The following is an 18,988-nucleotide window of genomic DNA, read 5'->3' on the forward strand; positions in this document are numbered from 1 at the left end:
GAGCCAAGCATTACAAAAGTGAAAACAGCCTAAACTGTATTAGTTGAAACACGGCCCAAAATCACTAATAACACACAGATCGGATATGCTGATGAAGATCACAGCTGGCAGTAATATCTGTGCCTTTAAGGCAAGAAGGACATGTGGTGATTTGCTTAAGCTTGTATTAAGAGATCTGGTAATCAGTTACCAATAAATACTGCAATATGTTTTCATTTAAATGGCTTACTTGCTGTTCTCCTCCATCAGTTTTCAGATTTGTTAGTGTCTTCTTAGTATAATTGCACTTTTCTGCAATCAGATCAAAATCTGAGAGAGAGCAAGCAGTGGAGCATTACATGACCTTTATTCTAATAAATATTAAGAAATGAAATTGTGATCTTGATGCCAGTGAATTGAATGAGGATTATGCCTTTGCATTCAGTGGAGGTGGGATTGTGCTTACACACTGCTAATCTGCTAGCAGTTCTATGAGCTCAAATTCTTTTTTTATATTAAAAATGAAAGCTTGGGTATCTTGTTGTTCTGATCCAGTTCTTACTGGACATCCATTAAAGTGCAGATCAAACCCCAATACTCAATATGTTGTAAAATAATTACATAAACCTCTCTCCCTGTGTCAAATCACACACGAGGCTACCAAAATATGACACAGAATACTTAAAATTTAGAAACTATAGGTGTCATGGGCTTTGTAGATATTTCTTAATGATAGAACTTAAATAGATACATTGGAAACTTAGTAACATTTTTTGTTAGGATGTTTCTTAGAAGGAACTAGCTTTTACCCTGAGTCTGAGCTCTCAGGCTTACATGTTTATAATTTTAATAACTTCATTGAAATTACTTCTGATCAATGTCCCTAGGACTACAACCACTTCAATGCTACCAGGCTCTCAGCAAGCATTCATCACCTTTCATCATAACTTTGTTTTTAGTGCGTTTGAAGATTCACATGTTATCTTCCAATTAAATGCTTCATAAATTAATTGTAACTAGTTCAACAGCCAGTGAGGTAGTCTGCAGCTGGACAATATTAGTCTCAGAGTGATAATTCTGGAGTAATCGAAATACTGCAGTAGAGTATTGCCATCTGATGCAGTTTGTCAGAGCAGCAGCATGAAGAGTAAAAGGCAGTGTGCATATGGCTTCCTTTAACCTGATGGCATGAAAACTGTCTATGGTCTCCACACTCTATCACTGTTGAGTGTCAGGCTTATTTACGCGACTCGTCTGAGTGGACGAAAGACTGCTCATGTGAAAGTCTTTAAGGGCTGGAGCCTATATGAATTTTTTCAGACAAACAAGCTAGACTTGGTTATCTTATGTAGATGGATAATGTTGTCTGATAAGAGGGAATTTACTCTTCTTTATACTCATAATCTTATTTAATTGGGTTTTACATAGTGATTAGTCATCCCAGTGCTTTGTATTAGGGCTAATCCAATTTCATGTAGGTTCCTGACATATTTGGTATTGTAAATTCAACATACAACATACATGTCTGGGTATATCTGGGATAGTCATTTACGAATTGGTAGGGAAAAATATTAGTCATCAAAACATATATCATGTGTGCAAGTGAATTTGACGTTTTAGGGCAGAGTGGCTGAAAAAAATGATAAATTTGAAAGTCTAGTCTCTAATTCAGTGTGCTAAAAATTATTTGCTCTCACTGATTTCAGGTCTATCCACTGTTTGCTGATAGTTTTGCAGGCAGTGGAGAAGGCGGCTGTAGTGCTAGCTAGTTTCGTGTCTGTTATACATGTACTTAACATTTTTATATAAAAAAGGGAATACATATTTTTAATGTGTTGTTATTTTCCCGTTTCTTCTTACAATGCTTTCGTTCTATGAAACATGCTCCAGCTGAGGGCAAAAGGGCCTTGCTGCCAGAGATCACCTGTGAATTCCCCAGCTTGCCTTTTGATTGGAAAGGCTGCTGATTTGACAGCAGGATGGCTATTGAAGGCCACCCATTCCTGTCACAGATCACACACTTCTGTGACACCTCAGGGTTATGAGTGTCAAAGGCAGCTGACAGACCTGATAACATCAACATAAACCTGTGCTTGCTCAGAAACTGGGAGGCGATCCTTCCCTTACGCCACTGAATAGACAGTCTGTGCCATCGTGATCCGGCTTCAGTAAGACAAAGCAAAGACTGCAAGCCTTGCCATGATGGATTTCCCTTGCCTTTCTCTAACGGGGCTGCATGCATTGTGCAGGAGGAAAGGAGGCAGCCAGCATTGCTAATAAACGGAGTAACGAACAGGAGTACCTAGGTGGAGTTATTTCACTTGCATGCCTCCGCCTGCCTCCCAAGTGTGCCTGCCATGTGGCTGATCATATTTGTCACACTGTGGTACTTAGCGGTGGTTCCCGGGTCACTCTCTCCACTGCATTCCTCATGAAAGCATGAATATTTCATTAGCTGTACACATTCATCTATATTTGAGTATCTTCAGGCTGAGAGCAGAAGCTTGACATTTCTTCTGGAGCAGCATGCCTGCGCATTGCTGTGGTTTTACATGTGATGTACAGGAATCTAACTGCACTGTCACGAGCTCCCAGCCTGCGCCCGTGGGCTGTGTGGAGGCCGGTTATAGCCGTTCTGCTCAGGATGTAACCCCACACGGGCGTTCACAATGCGTAGGCCTTGTATTCATTGTATGCTCTCCTCAAGGCTTGGTGTTGCCTATCACTTATCATTCCTCAAGGTGATTTAATTGGCATGACTGTGGTATTAGCCTTATCCCAGATGGGAAACTAAGTAATGATTTATTTTTTTTTAATTGCCAATCATGAAAACAAAAATAACCCTTCCTCTTCCCAGAACAACATAAAAACCTTTCAAGTCCAGTGAGGGAATGAAATGAATTACACAATTTTACGCCAGCCTCCTCTCATCCCGATGTTTTCGTCTGCACGCTACAGCATGGTGATTTCCAAACTGGAGTAATGGGCTATGAGCTTTTAATTATGCATATAGGGAGGAGCTAAAAGTATAACTAAGCGTAACTAAATATATCTAAGTATAACTAAATACAACTAAAGTTAGTATAACTAAATAATTTACATTAATTTCCTTTTGGTATGCCTCATTTTTGTAGCTATTATAATGAAAAAATGCCCCAAAATTGCCTTTTCCAGCCTGAAGGCACAATCTGTCATGAAGGAAGACTAGAAAAGAAAAATAAGGCTGCATCAAATCACAAAACCCATGTTCCTAATTGTTAAACAACCCAAGAGAGAGTTTTACCTGAACAAGAAAACAAAGTTCAGTCCATTTTAGCTGTGTCTTTTGTTACCTATCTGTCAAAATGAGGATTATTTCCACCCATCTCTGAAGGCTGCTCGCTACTGGGACGAGACCTTCGAGTGGCTTAGGGACCTCAGCTCAGCACTAACCCTGGCTCCGAAAGTATGGTGGGGGAGAGCGGGACCCACTCTGAAAGTGCACAGCGCCTTTGAAGTCACTGGGATTTAACAGCTCCGACTGGGGAGAGAGTTGTTCTTACTATATGTATTTAAAACTGCCAGATTGATTTTAAACAGTGTTACCTACTTTGAACTTTTCCTGGCTCCAAAAGTATGGTGAGGGAGAGCGGAACCCACTCTGAAAGTGCACAGCGCCTTTGGGATTTAACAGCTCCGACTGGGGAGAGAGTTGTTCTTACTGTATGTATTTAAAACTGCCAGATTGATTTTAAACAGTGTTACCTACTTTGAACTTTTTTGAACATAAGATCTTTGTAAGGTTCTTTCAGCTCCAATCACAGTCACTGCTGCGGTGCTGCAGAGCCTAGCTGTCTTTTTGTGCTGTGTTACGTTTTCTCTGGAGACTGTCTTCTGCTTTATTGCTCTGGTTGCTGAAGGGACTGAGCAGCCTTCCCAATGGTCGGGAGCAAAGCTGCTCATCAGACCTGGTGTTTGGCAGCAAAGTGACAAGCTGGAATAGAGACTCCGCTTCACTTTTGTCTGTTTTGCCTTCTGGGTTTGAGGAGTTTGCAAGGGGACACAAGAGATCTATTTGTGGCAGCAGAGAAGAGAGTATGCCTGTCAAAGGACATTCTCGCTGGAGAGGCGCTGATCAGAAGAAAGAGCCTGCTGCCCTCCTGAACCTCGAGTGTAAACAAGACATTGCGTGCGAAATCTGGGCTTTGCTGAAGCTGGTAATGTTGTCATGGGTTTCAGGTGAGCCAGGTTCAGTGTGATCAAACTCCCCGGCTGCCAGAGCTGCGTGGGCATGGCAGCAAACAAGGCAGGCGCTAAGCCACCCCACGTTTCTCCTTTGTTGGTGTTAACATTGTTCGGACTCATCTGCCATTAAGGATGCCGCGATGGAAATTAGATTGGGATCACTCCTGCAGTACATGCTAGCGGGTAACAAAGATCCCCCTCCCCAGGGAGTCCATCGGAGTGTGGGTCCACCCAGCTGTTCAGGGGCTCCCCAGCGAGGCCACGGCTTGACCCTGCAATTCAAATACCTTATGGTACAATTTACACATAAATACTGAAAACTGCTTTTATTCCTAGTCCTTATGTGCTGGTGTTTGCGTATATCTTTTCAAGTATTTTGCTTTTGTGGTGGGTTGGAAAGCCAGTCATAAGCAAGGCAAGAAAAGAAGATTCCACTTCCACGTGAAGTGGCTGCGAGGCAGCTCCAGCCCCACCATGGCTTACGGCCTGGAAAGCACTGTGCGGGCAGAAGTAGGGCAGGGTGTACAGGGTCTCTGTGGGATATTACTCAGCTTGTGGGAGGGAACGCTGGGAGGTTCACCTGCTGAGGAACGCTGACAGGAAACGTGAGAAGTGGACACGTGTCATCAGATCAGTAGATCAGCCCACTGTAGGGGGCTGCAGGTCACAAGGAAGCTGCCATGGTGTGGAGGAGGCAGGAAGGTGTTCCTGTGACTCAAGGAGTGGAGTCTGGTCCTAAGGGAGGGCCTGGTTTCTTGGGCTTTGTTTGATCTTGTAAGTCTTTTGGTGACGTACCTGAATCTACTGGGCTTGACTCTCTAGTTCAGGAAAGCAGATCATACTTATATCAGCTGAAGAGTTATCCCTAAATTATACCACAGAAGGAAATCAAAGGCTGAAAATTTCATGAGCCTGGTAGTTGTTACTTGAGATGTGCTTCACTTGCCCCATACATTACAGCTGACTTCCATGGGACTTGGGATTGCCTGGAGTCATTCGGGAGCTGTCTTTACAGATGGCTGTACATCTGGGCTTAAGGGATACTAGGCCTGTGCATTTGCTCTATCCTGGAGGAATTCAACGTGTTGCTTCTGATCCTCACTGGGGGCTGAGGATGGTGCATCACTATCTTTGCATTCCCCTGCTTGTGGGCTGGAACTGGTTCCGTCTCTAACCCAGAACTGATGTCCCATGGAAAGGGACAAGAGGGGTAATGAAGACTTTAGTCAACATGGTAAGGACATGGGAGTGCCTGGCAGGGCTGATCTGCCTGAGGGATCTCTGAAAATGAGGCATTTTTAGCGTGGGTGCACTGGCTTTGGGATTAATTTGCCCTGTTCCTGTGACATTAACCAGCCAAAGATCTGAGTTACATTTTGAATGTTTTATTGAATGACGCAGGAGCAGGAGCTGTCCCCAGTAAACGTGCTGCAGACGTTAAATCCAGATGCTGTACAGTAAATATTTTTCTCCTCTCTTCTAGTTCAGGTGCATTTTCAGATCAAGATTCTCTGCAAAGATATGGTAAGGCTTTTTTTTTCAGTGGGCTGAATGGCTGGATACTAGCTTGGTTAGTGTGGCTGTAAAAGATCTTAATTCCCAGATGTTGCTTCTGTTGGCATTAGTGACTCTTCTGTCAAATGTGTTGTTAAAGCATATCCCTCTTTAGAAAATACCCTTTAAAGGATTTGCCTGGCTAAAATAATCATTTGCTGACTGACACTGAGATACAGTGAGAATGTGGAAGAAAGAAGTATTCACTCTTTTTTTTCTTTTTTTTTTAAGCAAATGAAAACAGTTAAATGTTTGAAGGATGGAGCTGTGAGAGTGTCCATGAAATTATCTGTCATCTGTGAGACTTCATTCTCCTGGCAAGCAGTCAGGCCGTCAGGTTATTTGTCACAGCTTCCCATCTCTGGCCAGTGCAGGGAAAGAAATTCTTACCCATAGTTACATGCTTTTGCCATGCAATTCAACACACACCCTTCGACAACAGTGTTTGCTGTATGAAGAAAGAAGCAGCTTTTGTTAAGTGTGTTTGGGATGAATAAATACACGTATAGGCTGAATCCTGTCATTTTTAGGCACTGGAGTTCTTCCCAGTAAGGGTGGCAAGATGTTCAATGAAAAGAAGAGGAAGCTTGTTGTATGAGTAAGGTAAAGTAAACTAGAAAGTGGATGTATTGAAGGCAGTATTTGCACCAGGCCAAATATTTTCCAAAACAAAATCGGGTATTCTGAAATACACATTTTGTGCAGGGATAATTATTGTTTGCATAGGAACGTGCGAGATTATGATTTTATAAATGATTGGATGTTTTCTTTGTAGGCTAATAACACACTTTCTTCTGCAGGTCGACATTATGACGGTGGTGTGAAGGCAAAATTTAATGTAAATCAAGTAGCATTTACACAGGTAATGTTTGAAGGAACTGGATCTGTGAAGTTTTTTCATAGCACATTGACATCTTTTAATTTGCTTTATTGAATTAAATTATATATTGTTTAAAAGAATTAGCCAACAAAACTGTCTAAATCATTGTGATGTGGTACTGATTCACAACCTGCTGTACAGGATATCTTCTGCTTTTCTGAGAAGTCAGGTAAGACTTCAGTTGCTGTTGCTGGTGCTGACTGACAGTGGGTTTGGGCACAGGGTCTTACTGAAAGAACCAAATCCTATCATCTGTATTCTGTACAATGCCATTTGGCTGCTGTGGCCAGTATTTTGCTTATATCACTTGGTACTAAAAGAATAGCTGAGGCAAAACTGCTGATTGTTTAAATTTAGTGGGAGTTTTTCCTGAGTCCAGTCTGTAGGTTTTGTCAAAAACTGAGCATATAAGGCTTCCTTATCAAAAACCTTGCAAATGATGCAATCTAGTGTAAATAATCTGCTGATTAAATCTCTCTCATCTGTACTTCTGAGAAGGCAGCCTTATCATTTATACAAATGACAGTCATAATCAACATTTCTTGCTGGCTGTGGCATCACGTTTTCTGACAATGTTCTTACCTTGCTTTCAGCTTGTTGCTGTGAGTACTTACTAATTTTATTGTAAAGCAGTCTTGTGCCACATGTAAGGTCAGGTATCAAAAGGGGTCTTTCAGGGTCTGAGCTGGGATACGTGATTCACTAATCTGAACAGAAAAAAAATAATCTCTGTTTAAGCCAAGACAAAGCTTTGAAGCTTAACCACATCCCTTCTGGAGCCTTGTAAGATGCTGTTTATGACTGGGACTCAGAATACCTTTCTTGTTTGTACATGATTTGAACTTGCTTAATCATATGACATGCAAAACAGCCATGCAGACATTGTATATGTTATCATATTCAGATAGGACGTATGTGTAGATGGAGAAGAGTTGGTGTCTGGAAATTTTAGTTTGAAATATGGAAATGACAGTTACATTTTGAAGTCCTTTCTGAGCCCTAACCCACTGTCTCAAATTATATTGCCTAACAGCCAAATTGTCCTCCTTTTGCTATGAAATTTGGCTTAGAAGGGATAGCATTTTTCTAATGCCTACAGATAACATGGAAGCTGCAGTCCCCAGGTTTCAATCTTGCGAATGACTGATTTTGTAAAGGCAGGGATCCATACTTGAGCCATCCTGTTCTGCAGCTGGCATTTTCCTGATTTTAAAGCCATCAGGAGCCAAACTGTCTGCAGGTAGATGTAGACTTGGACATTTCTTTCACCTGGACAGCTGCCTAGTGTGCTTTCAGTGTGGTAGGCTGTGTCCTTGGCCCAAGCTGAGTTCTCCCTGGTGTGTTGAACTAATTCTTACAGGTGTCCTAGAGAGTCTTCTGCTGGGGTGAACACCTTGTGATTCTAGCTTTGCTTCAATTTTTTATATCGGGCAGCTCTATGGTGAGAAGGGAGCATGCTAAGAATGTGGTTTGCCCCAGTGATACTACTCTAGTAGAATAAATATAACTTATATTGGCTCTCTGGCCAGTTGTGCTGGAGCTAGAGGTCTGTATGGTGCCATTCTGATGGTGGGAAGGGGTTAGCCAGAGATTTCTCTGCTTCCTCAGTTCAGTACTGCTGCGGCTGAGAACTGGCTCCACAGATGCTCTCCAAGTGCTGGCCTCATTTATTCTGGTAGGATGGAGAGTAACTGCTGAAATACACATCTTCTGATATTGATCTTTTATGTGGTCGATCAGGTTGTCAGCTACAACTTGAGCAGGAAAGGACAGTGGGGAAGAGCATCCTGGAGGCTGTTCACCCACAGCCACTACAGCCCTCTCAACGTCACGGTTAATGGCATTCCCTGCATTCTCTTCTGGGCCAAGAGGATCATGATTAAGTTTGAAAACCACACGCAGCTGGATTTGACGGAGAAGACATTTGGTGTCCATGCAACAGTGGATGTTGGAGATTCCAACTGCAGTGAAGACAATGCAATGTAAGGTGGCATTCTACTCTGCCAATGGAACTAGTGCCAGATAACAAGTCTAGTAAATGGAATCATAGAATCTCATTTAGGTTGGAAAAGACCTTTAAGATCATCAAGTCCAACCGTTAACCTAGCACTGCCAAGTCCACTACTAAACCATGTCCCTAAGCACCACATCTACATGTCTTTTAAATACCTCCAGGGATGGTGACTCAACCACTTCCCCGGGCAGCCTGTTCCAATACTTGGCCAACCTTTCGGTGAAGAAATTTTTCCTAATATCCAATCTAAACCTCCCCTGCTGCAACTTGAGGCCATTTCCTCTCGTCCCATCGCTAGTTACTTGGGAGGAGAGACAGACACCCACCTTGCTACAACCTCCTTTCAGGTAGTTGTAGAGAGCGATAAGGTCTCCCCTGCGCTTCCTTTTTGCCAGGAAAGACCAGCCCCAGTTCCCTCAGCTACTCCTCATAAGACTTGTGCTCTAGACCCTTCACCAGCTTCATTGCCCTTCTTTGGACAATGCCCTTCTATGCTCCAGCATACATACTGAGGGAAACAGACCTTGTATTATGTGGTGTAGAGTCCCAGGGGGAAGCTCCTTCCTATAATGTACTGACGTTGCAGGCAGCAGGGCAGCATGGGTTATATACTTTCAGACCAGTCTTTCATGGGGCACATAGATGTACATAGCTGTCCTCATCTCTTGCAGTGGTGTAGTCAATCCTTGTGGCCAGCCAGTTTTGCTGTTAGTGCCTGTGAGGCTGAAGATGTTGATCTTTTTAGTCTCCAGATGTTTTACATAGCTGCTCGGGAGATTGAATAGTGGATCCTATGCTGAATACGGGGGCTTAGGGGCTGGCCATGCAGGACTACTTATCCCTTCATAGGATGTGCATCAGCAGTAACATAAACCATTGGTACAAGATGCAGATGAAATAGAGTTAGGTAGCCTCAAGTCCCAGGATGTGATCCATGAGTTGCTGAAGCTGAAAAGTGAATTCACTACAGGTTTGCATGTGACCTGAAGAGTCTCTGAAAACCTGAACTCTGCATCCCAGTCTGTCATGAATTTCTTCAGCATGAACAGCACATGCTTTGCTCTTGCTAAACCTGAGTGAGAGCTATATATTAACCTAACTGGATCCAAAATCCTCCAATCCCATGGCCATACTAGAAAGGCATTTAGGTTTTTTGATTTCCTTCCTAGTGGACCTGACCACTTCTTTCCCTCCATGTAGTATGCTGGCTGGCTTCATGTCTGTCCTGGTTTCAGCAGGGGTAGAGTTAATTTCCTTCTTAGTAGCTGGCACAGTGCTGTGTTTTGGATTTAGGAGGAGAACAATGTTGATAACACACCGATGTTTTAGTTGTTGCTAGGTAGTGCTTACACTAGTCAAGGACTTTTCAGCTTCCCATGCTCTGCCGACTGAGCAGGCTGGAGGGCCACAAGAAGCCGGGAGGGGGCACAGCCAGGACAGCTGACCCCAACTGGCCAAAGGAATATTCCATACTGTGTGACGTCATGCTCAGCATATAAAGCTGGGGGAAGAAGAAGGAAGGGGGGGACGTTTGGAGTGATGGCGTTTGTCTTCCCAAGTCACCGTTAGGGGTGATGGAGCCCTGCTTTCCTGGAGATGGCTGAACACCTGCCTGCCCATGGGAAGTAGTGAATGAATTCCTTGTTTTGCTTTGCTTGCGTGCATGGCTTTTGCTTTACCTATTAAACTGTCTCTATCTCAAGCCCCGAGTTTTCTCACTTTTGCCCTTCCGATTCTCTTCCCCATCCCACTGGGGGGAGTGAGCGAGCGGCTGGGTGGTGCTGAGTTGCCGGCTGAGGTTAAACCATGACAATGTCTAATACCAGGTCATTGATTCCACTCTGGTAGGCAACAGTCTAAAAATTAGGAGGTGGATCCTAACTGGGCATGTGCTGAACATGAGCATTGAGTCTACCCCATAAATGGAGTTTAAATCTGTAATGACACACAAGAATAAAAATAACATGACCAAAACCAGCAGTTTCATTTAGCTCCTATACAACATTTTACGTGTACATGTAAAGACGTTTCCACAGAAAGTAAGTCTTATCTCTTTCTGATGATACATCTGTGCAGGATAACCCAAGGTGCACAGAAATTGTAGTGAGGTTACAAGAAAGCTAAAAGCATAGTTGAAAAAGAAGTCAGGTTTTCTGCCCGTGGTATCACAGTATTCAACAAGGCAGTCTGAGTTTTATGTCATCAGCACGTGAACTAATCCAGCACTATGTTTTGAAAGGCAGAGGTAGAGAATGGAATAATATTATTTTAAAAATAAAAAATAATAACAAACATTCCTTCTTCTGTTCTGGTCTGCAATTCAGAGATAATCTTAGTCTTATTAGTAATGATTGTAACCTAATAGAAAATATACTCATGCAAAAGTAAGGGTTTCAAAACATGAAGTATAGTTTTATAGTTGTTCATAAGGCTTGAAAAATCAAAAAGACAGTGCAGTGGTGGACTGCAAACCCCTACTGGAGCTGCTGTTTGGAGACTGTTAGATTTGAGCAGGCTACTCTGTCTACCTATCTGTCACAGATACCTCTGTAGTCTGGCTACAGTAGTGGAGGTTTCATTCCATAAATACAGAATTCTAAGAAATTAGGACTTGTCCTGGCTCTGGCTGGGAGGGAGATAATTCTCTTGTGTTTTGGGTTTGTGGCTAGAACCGTGTTGATAACATACCAGTGTTTTGGCTCTTGCTGAGCAGTGCTCGCACAGCGTCCAGGCCTTCTCTGTTTGTCCCTCTGCCCTCCCCAGCAAGTAGGTTGAGGTTGGCAAGAGGCTGGGAGTGGACAATGCCTGGACAGCTGACCCGAGTTGACCAAGGTTATATTCCCTGCCATATAACGTCATGCTTAGCAATGAAAACTGGGGTAGAGGAAGAAGTGGGTAGGAGTTGTGTCTTCCAGGGTGGCCGTTGCTCAGAGATTCACTGGGCATCAGTCTGCTCATGGGAGATGGTCAGTGATTGCCCTTGCAAAACTTCCATGTTTTTTTCCCCCTCTTTCCTTCACTTATTAAAGTCTATCTTGACCCATGAGCTCTCTTGCTTTTGCTCTTCCTATTCTCTCCTCTGTCGTGCTGTGGGGTGGGGGGAGTGAGTGAGCCGCTGCATGGGTCTTAGCTGCTGTCTGGGGTCAACCCAACACAGGGCTTTATATTCTGCTTGATGCATTATGTTGGAAGATATTTGGGAATTTATAGAACACATTATTCATTAAAAAGCTGCGCAAAGAGTCAGGAAGAAGAACAACTCTACAGCATACCCTTGACGTGCCTTTTATCAGAATTTCACCATATCTGAGGTTTGATCTCAAAATCTGTGGGTCCAGAGTCATCTCATCTGCCATGTCTTCTGATCTTTCTCCTTGTTTCTCCCATAGTTTTCTGAGTACCCTCGAACTAGGGACACAGCTGCTAAAGGCAAGCAGGACCTTGATGCTTAGTTCGAAGCTGAGGCTGGAATTTTTTTTCTGGGGTCAAGAGACATACTGTGACTACTGAGCCTTTTCTCCTCTTTTCTGTGGAGAGAAAGAGGAAAATGCTACCCCTTCCCAATGGTTTTGCTTTCTTGCATGTTCTATTACTTTATTTATTTGGGACACACTGAGAAATACTAGTCCCACTGATTCCTGCCCTTTGAATGCACTCCAGAATCATAAGCAAGAAAGCCCCGTCTTATTCTGAGCTCTTGCTAGAACGGATTTCATAGAATCATAGAATCATTAAGGTTGGAAAAGACCTCTAAGGTCATCGAGTCCAACCGTCGACCCAACACCACCATGCCCACTAAACCATGTCCCTAAGCGCCTCATCTACCCGTCTTTTAAATACTTCCAGGGATGGTGACTCAACCACTTCCCTGGGCAGCCTCTTCCAAGGTTTAACCACTCTTTCAGGAAAGAAATTTTTCCTCACGTCCAATCTAAACCTCCCCTGGTGCAACTTGAGGCCATTTCCTCTCGTCCTATTGCTTGTTACTTGGGAGGAGAGACCGACACCCACCTCGCTACAACCTCCTTTCAGGAGGTTGTCAGGACATTTGATAGATTGCATGAACAGATCTGTGGCATCTCTGCTGGATTCCACGTATCAAGTAATTAGAAACTGGAAGTTTCAAGTATCCATTCATCCATTGCCACTGACCGCATCTGAGTACTGATTGAGGTCCCTATATGTAGAAATCATGCTCTACAGATAGGAAAATGGATAATCTGGGCTTGTGAGTCAGGATTAGACTCAGTGTAATTGCCAAATACAAGTCTTGGGTTATATTTTCAGTCAACCTGCATTTGACTGTAGCAGAGAAGAAAGGGAAAAACTGGCTTGAATGTTGCTCTGTGATCTCTGGTTTAAGGACTGACCTAAATTATGCCAGTTGATGGCTGAGTGCTCACAGGATGCATTGCCCAGTTTTTCTCACCTGAGAAAAGTCCCTTAAACTTCGCCCTTCTTCAGCCTTCTTTGTTAAGACAATACTCTGTTGTGGCTTTCGGTCAGCTTTCAAGCTGCTTTGTACTGTCTGATCAATGCAAAGTAGCTGGAGCCAGGAAAAAAATATTTGGCACTGAACATATACGTATTTGCTATACAAATATAATAATCCAACCTGTGGGTGGTTTTTTATGCACCAACTTCTGGATCAGGCCACTGAGTTTAGTGCTGTATTTTCCTGTGTCTAATCCTCAACTGTCTATGATTTCCCTCTGTAATAAAGCGGGGGATAGTCTAGATTCAGTGTCCTGGCTTATTGGACCAATGTTAGTCAAGGTACAAGAAGTCTAGATCTCGTATGAAATCATAGGGCTAGCTAGGGTTTTTTTTTATTTATTTCCTTCAGCTTTAGGTTCAGAAGTTTTTCAGATGCTGCATTGTTTCACTATGTTTTGTCTCTAGCTTAGTCTGAAAATGTTATGTCGACAGTGAGAATCTATTATGCAGGTTTTAAGAGGCAAAATATTATTGTTAAGCCAAAAAAAAAGTATACCACTTAATCATGCAGTGCTACAATGCATTAATTCCAGAGATGGTAAAAAGGATGGTAGGGTATGCATTAGTTTACAATTAACCTGCTAGGGCCTTTCACTTCAGTAAACTTCAGGTGCCCATCCTCACCGCAGATGAGCTCTGTAGAGCTACCTCACAGTCAGTGTATTTATATTGCTCTAATGATGCACATGTGTGAAACTGGAACTCAAATGTCATCTGCATTTTTTATCTAAAAAGATGAGAATAATGTGGCTGTTTACACTTTCTAATGACATACAGAGGTGATTCATGACTAAGATATCATGGCTTGAGAAGGAGAACACAGATCAAATGAACCTAATTGTCAGCCGATGTTGGAAGCAGTGGAATTTAATTGTGTTGAAAGTTGAGCATGCAGTTCTGTTCTTTCTGGATAGTCTAGGCCTCCTTCAAATTAACAGCTGAACTACTGGATTTCACTGGAGGAAGATTTAACCCTTTCAGTTTTTTTCCCCCCTGATGTCAAAGGTATACTGAGCAAAAGGCTCCATGTGTAACTATGCTTAATCCTTTGTGCTGCTTTTTTCTCTTAAGATTTCTGAATTTTTTGTCTAGCCTGATGTTACTTGCTTTTTGACCTAGGCTTTCTCTGAAGTTTGGTGATGTTGGCAATCTAAAGGGGCTTGTTATTAGGTAAGTTTATGTGATAAAGAAAATACTAGATAATCACATGTTAATATACATTGTTATGGATATTAACAATGCAGTTGCTTGTGCAATTTGTTTTAGGAAAATTTGTGTAAGCAAAAATAACGTGAAGGAACTGTTGGTTGTACAATCAAGACATCTGCATTTAATAGGTCTGTCATTTGCCTGCCTTGTTTTATTAAGGCATTTCTTCTTCTATGTTGACTTTTTTATTAATGAGAAAAGTTCAGGTCATCTCTTTTGCATAGAATCTTCCCATCTCTGAGATTTTTGCTAAAGCTTGCTAATTACCTATATTTTTGTCTGGGAATTTTGATGCAAGAACTGGTAGTATGGGCTGCTCAGGCATCAGACTGTAAACTACTTTATGTTTGCTTCTTGGTGATCGAAGAAAACAGCATTTCTTGATGAATAATTTTCTGTATCTTGGGTGGAAGTACAATACCAATGTTGCATATAGATTTTTCTCAGTCATTTAGGAAAAATCCCTCACCTTTCCTCTCACTGTGTGGGAGAGCAGCAAACTCCTTCAGCTACAACAGTGGAGAAACTCAAATCATTTTCCAGACTCAATAGAAGGAGCTAGAGCTCACACTGATATAAATGGATGAAACTCTGGTAATACCAGTGTGCCTTCTAAGATTGTTCAAGATGTGAGTTTAACAGTTCCAGCTCTTATTTAGACTTGCTTTCTTATTAATCTTTTTTCTCACACAATATTTTCAGATTCTTATTAACAACCAGCTATTACCAGCTGTCTGTTCAGAACTGGTTCAGTTTACACAAACTGCAACTTCTTTACAACCACTCCATACAAGCGACATTTAATGCAACCAGAATATATGCACCGGCAAGTTACTCCTACCACTGTGAACATGTGAGCAGCTTGCAAAGATATGATGCACTCCTCATACCCAGCTCTGCAAATGATCTTTCAAAGCTTTGGGAAGTCACTTTTACTGATTTCCAGGTAATGTCATGGAATTGAGCCAAATGGATCCCCTAGGTAGACTGATGGGAAATTTTGCACTTCACTGCCAAGAAAGTATAATGACCTTCCATGTACAGTTTACAGGATCTCCATGGAACTTGAAATAGAAATGAAGACTTAAATTATTATACTTATCTTCCTGTCAAAGGAAATGAAAGTCTATATAGATTTCCTGTAGTCTCTTGCTTGGGTTTCCCTTTACTCTGTGGAGTGAATTTAACTTTCAGTGTTACATCTCTCTGAGCTGGGCTTTTAAAACAGGCATCAATAACAGCATCAGTCACCAAGTATGGGATTCATCTCACTTAACTTTTGATGCCTAGTAATTTTAACCTTGTGCCCTGATTATAGTCACCCCAGCCTGCCTCTAAAGCCAGTGGATAATTCCTCTGATGCATCTTAAGTCCTTATTTTAGGATGAGATTAACCATCTTCTGAAAGTGCCTATTTTTCTGTGTTTGGCAATAAGGGAGCCTAAGATAACTGGACTAGGATGTCTTGCTTTTAGATACCTAAGTCATAGGCGTGAACAGCTGGAAAGGGGATTGAGGGGGAAAGCTGATCCCCCTTTTCTCACCATGTGATCAATGCCCACGGACCGATTTAGTGGAGCAGACAGTCAATTCCCTGAATACCAATGTGGTAAACTTTGTGTTAGAACTGAAGCCACAAGTAAGACTTACTGGTATTGCCATAGTTGAATGCAACTTCATGTAGTTTAGCTGATTTGCTGTTATATACCGCACACTTGGATCTGGTGAGGAAAATCTAATATTAGGGTAGGCAGTTGAGCATATTTCCTTGTTTGTCACGTTGAAGTTTATGCAGTTTGAAACAGAGACTCTGGAGATTCTCAACAAATTATGCTGGAAATGCACCGTTAACTTGACAGGTACCACGCTTACAATTAAATATTACTGGGTTATCAAGAGTGATCATAGAAGATTTTGTTTAAAACACAACTGCAAATCCTTTGGGCAGCAGACTGAAGGGGATTAGAGTAACTGTCGGTTTCTAGAAGACTGACCTGGATAAACTCAGAGCACTAACTCCAGCTAACACTGATAGATACAATTTTGCAAGAACCAGATATTAAATTAAAAATTCTTTCTGGCATCAGGAGCAAATTCATGAAGTTGGTTGTAACCAAGACAGCAAATACTGTATTTAATATGAGTCCTTTTGTTCTCTTTGTAGATTCAAGGTTTTAACATTCAAGAAGGACATTTTGCCTATGCAAAAGACTGTGCAACCTTTTTCTCTCCAGCAATACTTATGGGATTGGTTATGTCGCTGATTCTGCTGCTGGTTCTTGCCTATGCTCTTCATATGTTGATCTACCTGAAATCTCTTGACAGGCACTATGAATACAAAGCTTCTTCTGCCTATTTTGCACAGATGAAAGACAATGACATGGGGGATGAGAAAGAGCCGCTGAGAAGCAGTGGGAATGAGTCCGATGAACTTGGAAACCAACAGTTCTATAAAATCTATATTTAGCAGTATGCATCTGTCTCTCTGAAACAAGTGGTATTTCCTTCTGCTGGCACTGTTGTATGTAGTTTGTGCAGATTTTTCACCAACTGATGAAAAAAAAAGTAGGTAACAGACTGTTTAGCCAGTTACTGTCTGTTATTTATTGATAACCATCTCAAAGATGCCTTGGGAAACAAGATGAGAGAAAAAAATTCCATTGTGAGTAAGGGATTTCATGTGATGGGAGTTTATTCCTGTAGTACAAAACCAAAATGCATATCTTTTCAGCCAGCTTACCAAGTCCTGAAGAGAGAATCAGTAATGGAGCTTTTGAAATGAAATAAAGATACAAAAAATTGCAAAATAAAAATAAAATCTCTTTGCTTATTCTTTCGGAAGGCAAGATTTTTCCTGGTTTTGTATTTCCTTCATCCACTCTGGTCTGTGTCCTGACAAAACAGCATCCATTCCTTTCTCAATATATGTTTTCCTTTTATTTTCCAAATTACATCCTCTCCTCTTGTCCTCATAAACTCCTTTTCCTCCTTTGGAGTCTTCAGAGCCATATAAGCTGTGTATTATCCACTGTGCTGATGAAATAGTGATGGCTCCGGTGCAGCAGCATCTTGATAACTTTTCTCTGTCTAAGCGGGAGGCTTACTGTAAGGATCTAGTGGGAGAACAGTAGACATCTGGTCAAAGGCTTACCCTTAACTTCCCAGCTCAACACCACACCAAAAGACGGATTGTGAGCATTATACCCTGTAATTCTGGGTTAATTTCTTTCTATCAAATCCCATCAGTCTCCCTTGGGAGTTTTACCTGAATGGAGATAGCCAGTGCTATAATTGAAAATATATATAAACAAAGCGGTGGAAGCTCCCTAGCAGTGAAAAGGATACTGTGATATAGTTTTCACTCCTCTTTCTGAGTGTTTAAGATACTGTCTTCCCACTCATCCTTTCTTCTGTTAGAGTCAAAGTTTGGGAACTCGAAATTAGCCTGTAATTTGGCCCTGACTTCTAGCAAGAAAAAATGCAGTAATGTACTAACTGTAGTGCTTTTAGGTCACAAGTAATACAAAACCCAGCATGTTAGAAAATCTTCTGCAAAACCAGATTTAGTAAACAATTTTTTTTTTTATTTGAGATAATAGATCTGATTAGTTGTTTGTGGTCTTTGTAAACTGTACTGCAGTACTCTTCAAACACTTTGACAGGTTTCCAAAGACCTCCTGTTTATTAGCACAGATGACACACAGACTAAATGTGGAGTCCAAAGTATTTAGTTGATTTAGGGAGGCAGTTAAGAGGAAAAAAATTACAATCTTTGAAGCGTAACCAGACATAAGAGACAAGCTTCTGGGGACTTGACAAGGCTGCCTGTGGCCAGTTACTGCCAAACTTTATCTTTTTCATGAAGGAAGCAAGCAAAAACATGGATGTCTGGGAAGCTGAATGAGATTAAAATGAGAAGGTGCAAATAAAAACCACAGTATTCCATGTGGAGTGGCAAAACACTCGCCGGCTTGGTCCCCTCTGCTTAAACACAGCGATGACAGATGTTAGGCTGATGACAATGTTAGAAGGAGCTCGGAATGCCAGTGCTACATAGGTGATGTTCCTCAGAGCCTGGAAAGCGGTGCTGTTGTGCCTGGGGTTTGCTTGCCTGTCAGGCAATAAAAACCTGACGCTAATCACTGGTAGCCTGACTGTCAAAATTACCGTCATTCGCTGATGTAAAATACCCACTCTGCAGAGCTGTGCATGGTGGCTTTGGGCATGGCAGCGCTCTCTAAATCTCATGTTCTCAGAGGCAGAAGTGCGCTAGTTGCTCCCACAGAGCTCATTTAACCTTCTGGTTAGCATCTGATGACACTGTCAGTATAATTCTTACCGATCATTTTCTTGTGTGTTTTAAATAGGCAATATTAGCACTGTTGCTGTAAGAGGTTCTTATGAGACTGATAAATCGGGAATAAGGGAGCTTCCCTCTAATCATGTGCCTCACTCCTCATGTCCTTCTAAACCTCCTTCCTTAGCTATTTTCCAACCCACCCATGTTCCCTCCGCCTTATCTTGGTTTTGAGGGTGAGGTGATATCTGCTGGCTTTATGCTTGAGAGACTCAGCACTGCAAATCTCCAGCACGTGTCAGTGCAGAATTTTTGCAGCAGAATTAAAAGATGG

General features: G+C 42.0%; 1 protein-coding gene across 1 annotated transcript in view; it reads left to right on the plus strand.

Annotated features, from left to right (window-relative positions):
• ATP6AP1L (ATPase, H+ transporting, lysosomal accessory protein 1-like) overlaps positions 1–17,155 on the plus strand; it is a 23,527-nt gene extending 6,372 nt beyond the window's left edge. The window contains exons 4-9 of the mRNA XM_009331788.1: positions 5,687–5,727; positions 6,558–6,619; positions 8,378–8,619; positions 14,268–14,318; positions 15,060–15,303; positions 16,522–17,155. Coding sequence (XP_009330063.1) covers positions 5,687–5,727; positions 6,558–6,619; positions 8,378–8,619; positions 14,268–14,318; positions 15,060–15,303; positions 16,522–16,824 — 943 coding nt within the window. The 3' untranslated portion in view covers positions 16,825–17,155. The remainder of the gene's footprint in view (positions 1–5,686; positions 5,728–6,557; positions 6,620–8,377; positions 8,620–14,267; positions 14,319–15,059; positions 15,304–16,521) is intronic.
• The last annotated feature ends 1,833 nt before the right edge of the window (positions 17,156–18,988 follow it).

This window comes from Pygoscelis adeliae, unplaced genomic scaffold (genome assembly GCF_000699105.1).
Source record: "Pygoscelis adeliae isolate BGI_AS28 unplaced genomic scaffold, ASM69910v1 Scaffold19, whole genome shotgun sequence".
Classification (NCBI taxonomy): Eukaryota; Metazoa; Chordata; class Aves; order Sphenisciformes; family Spheniscidae; genus Pygoscelis; species Pygoscelis adeliae.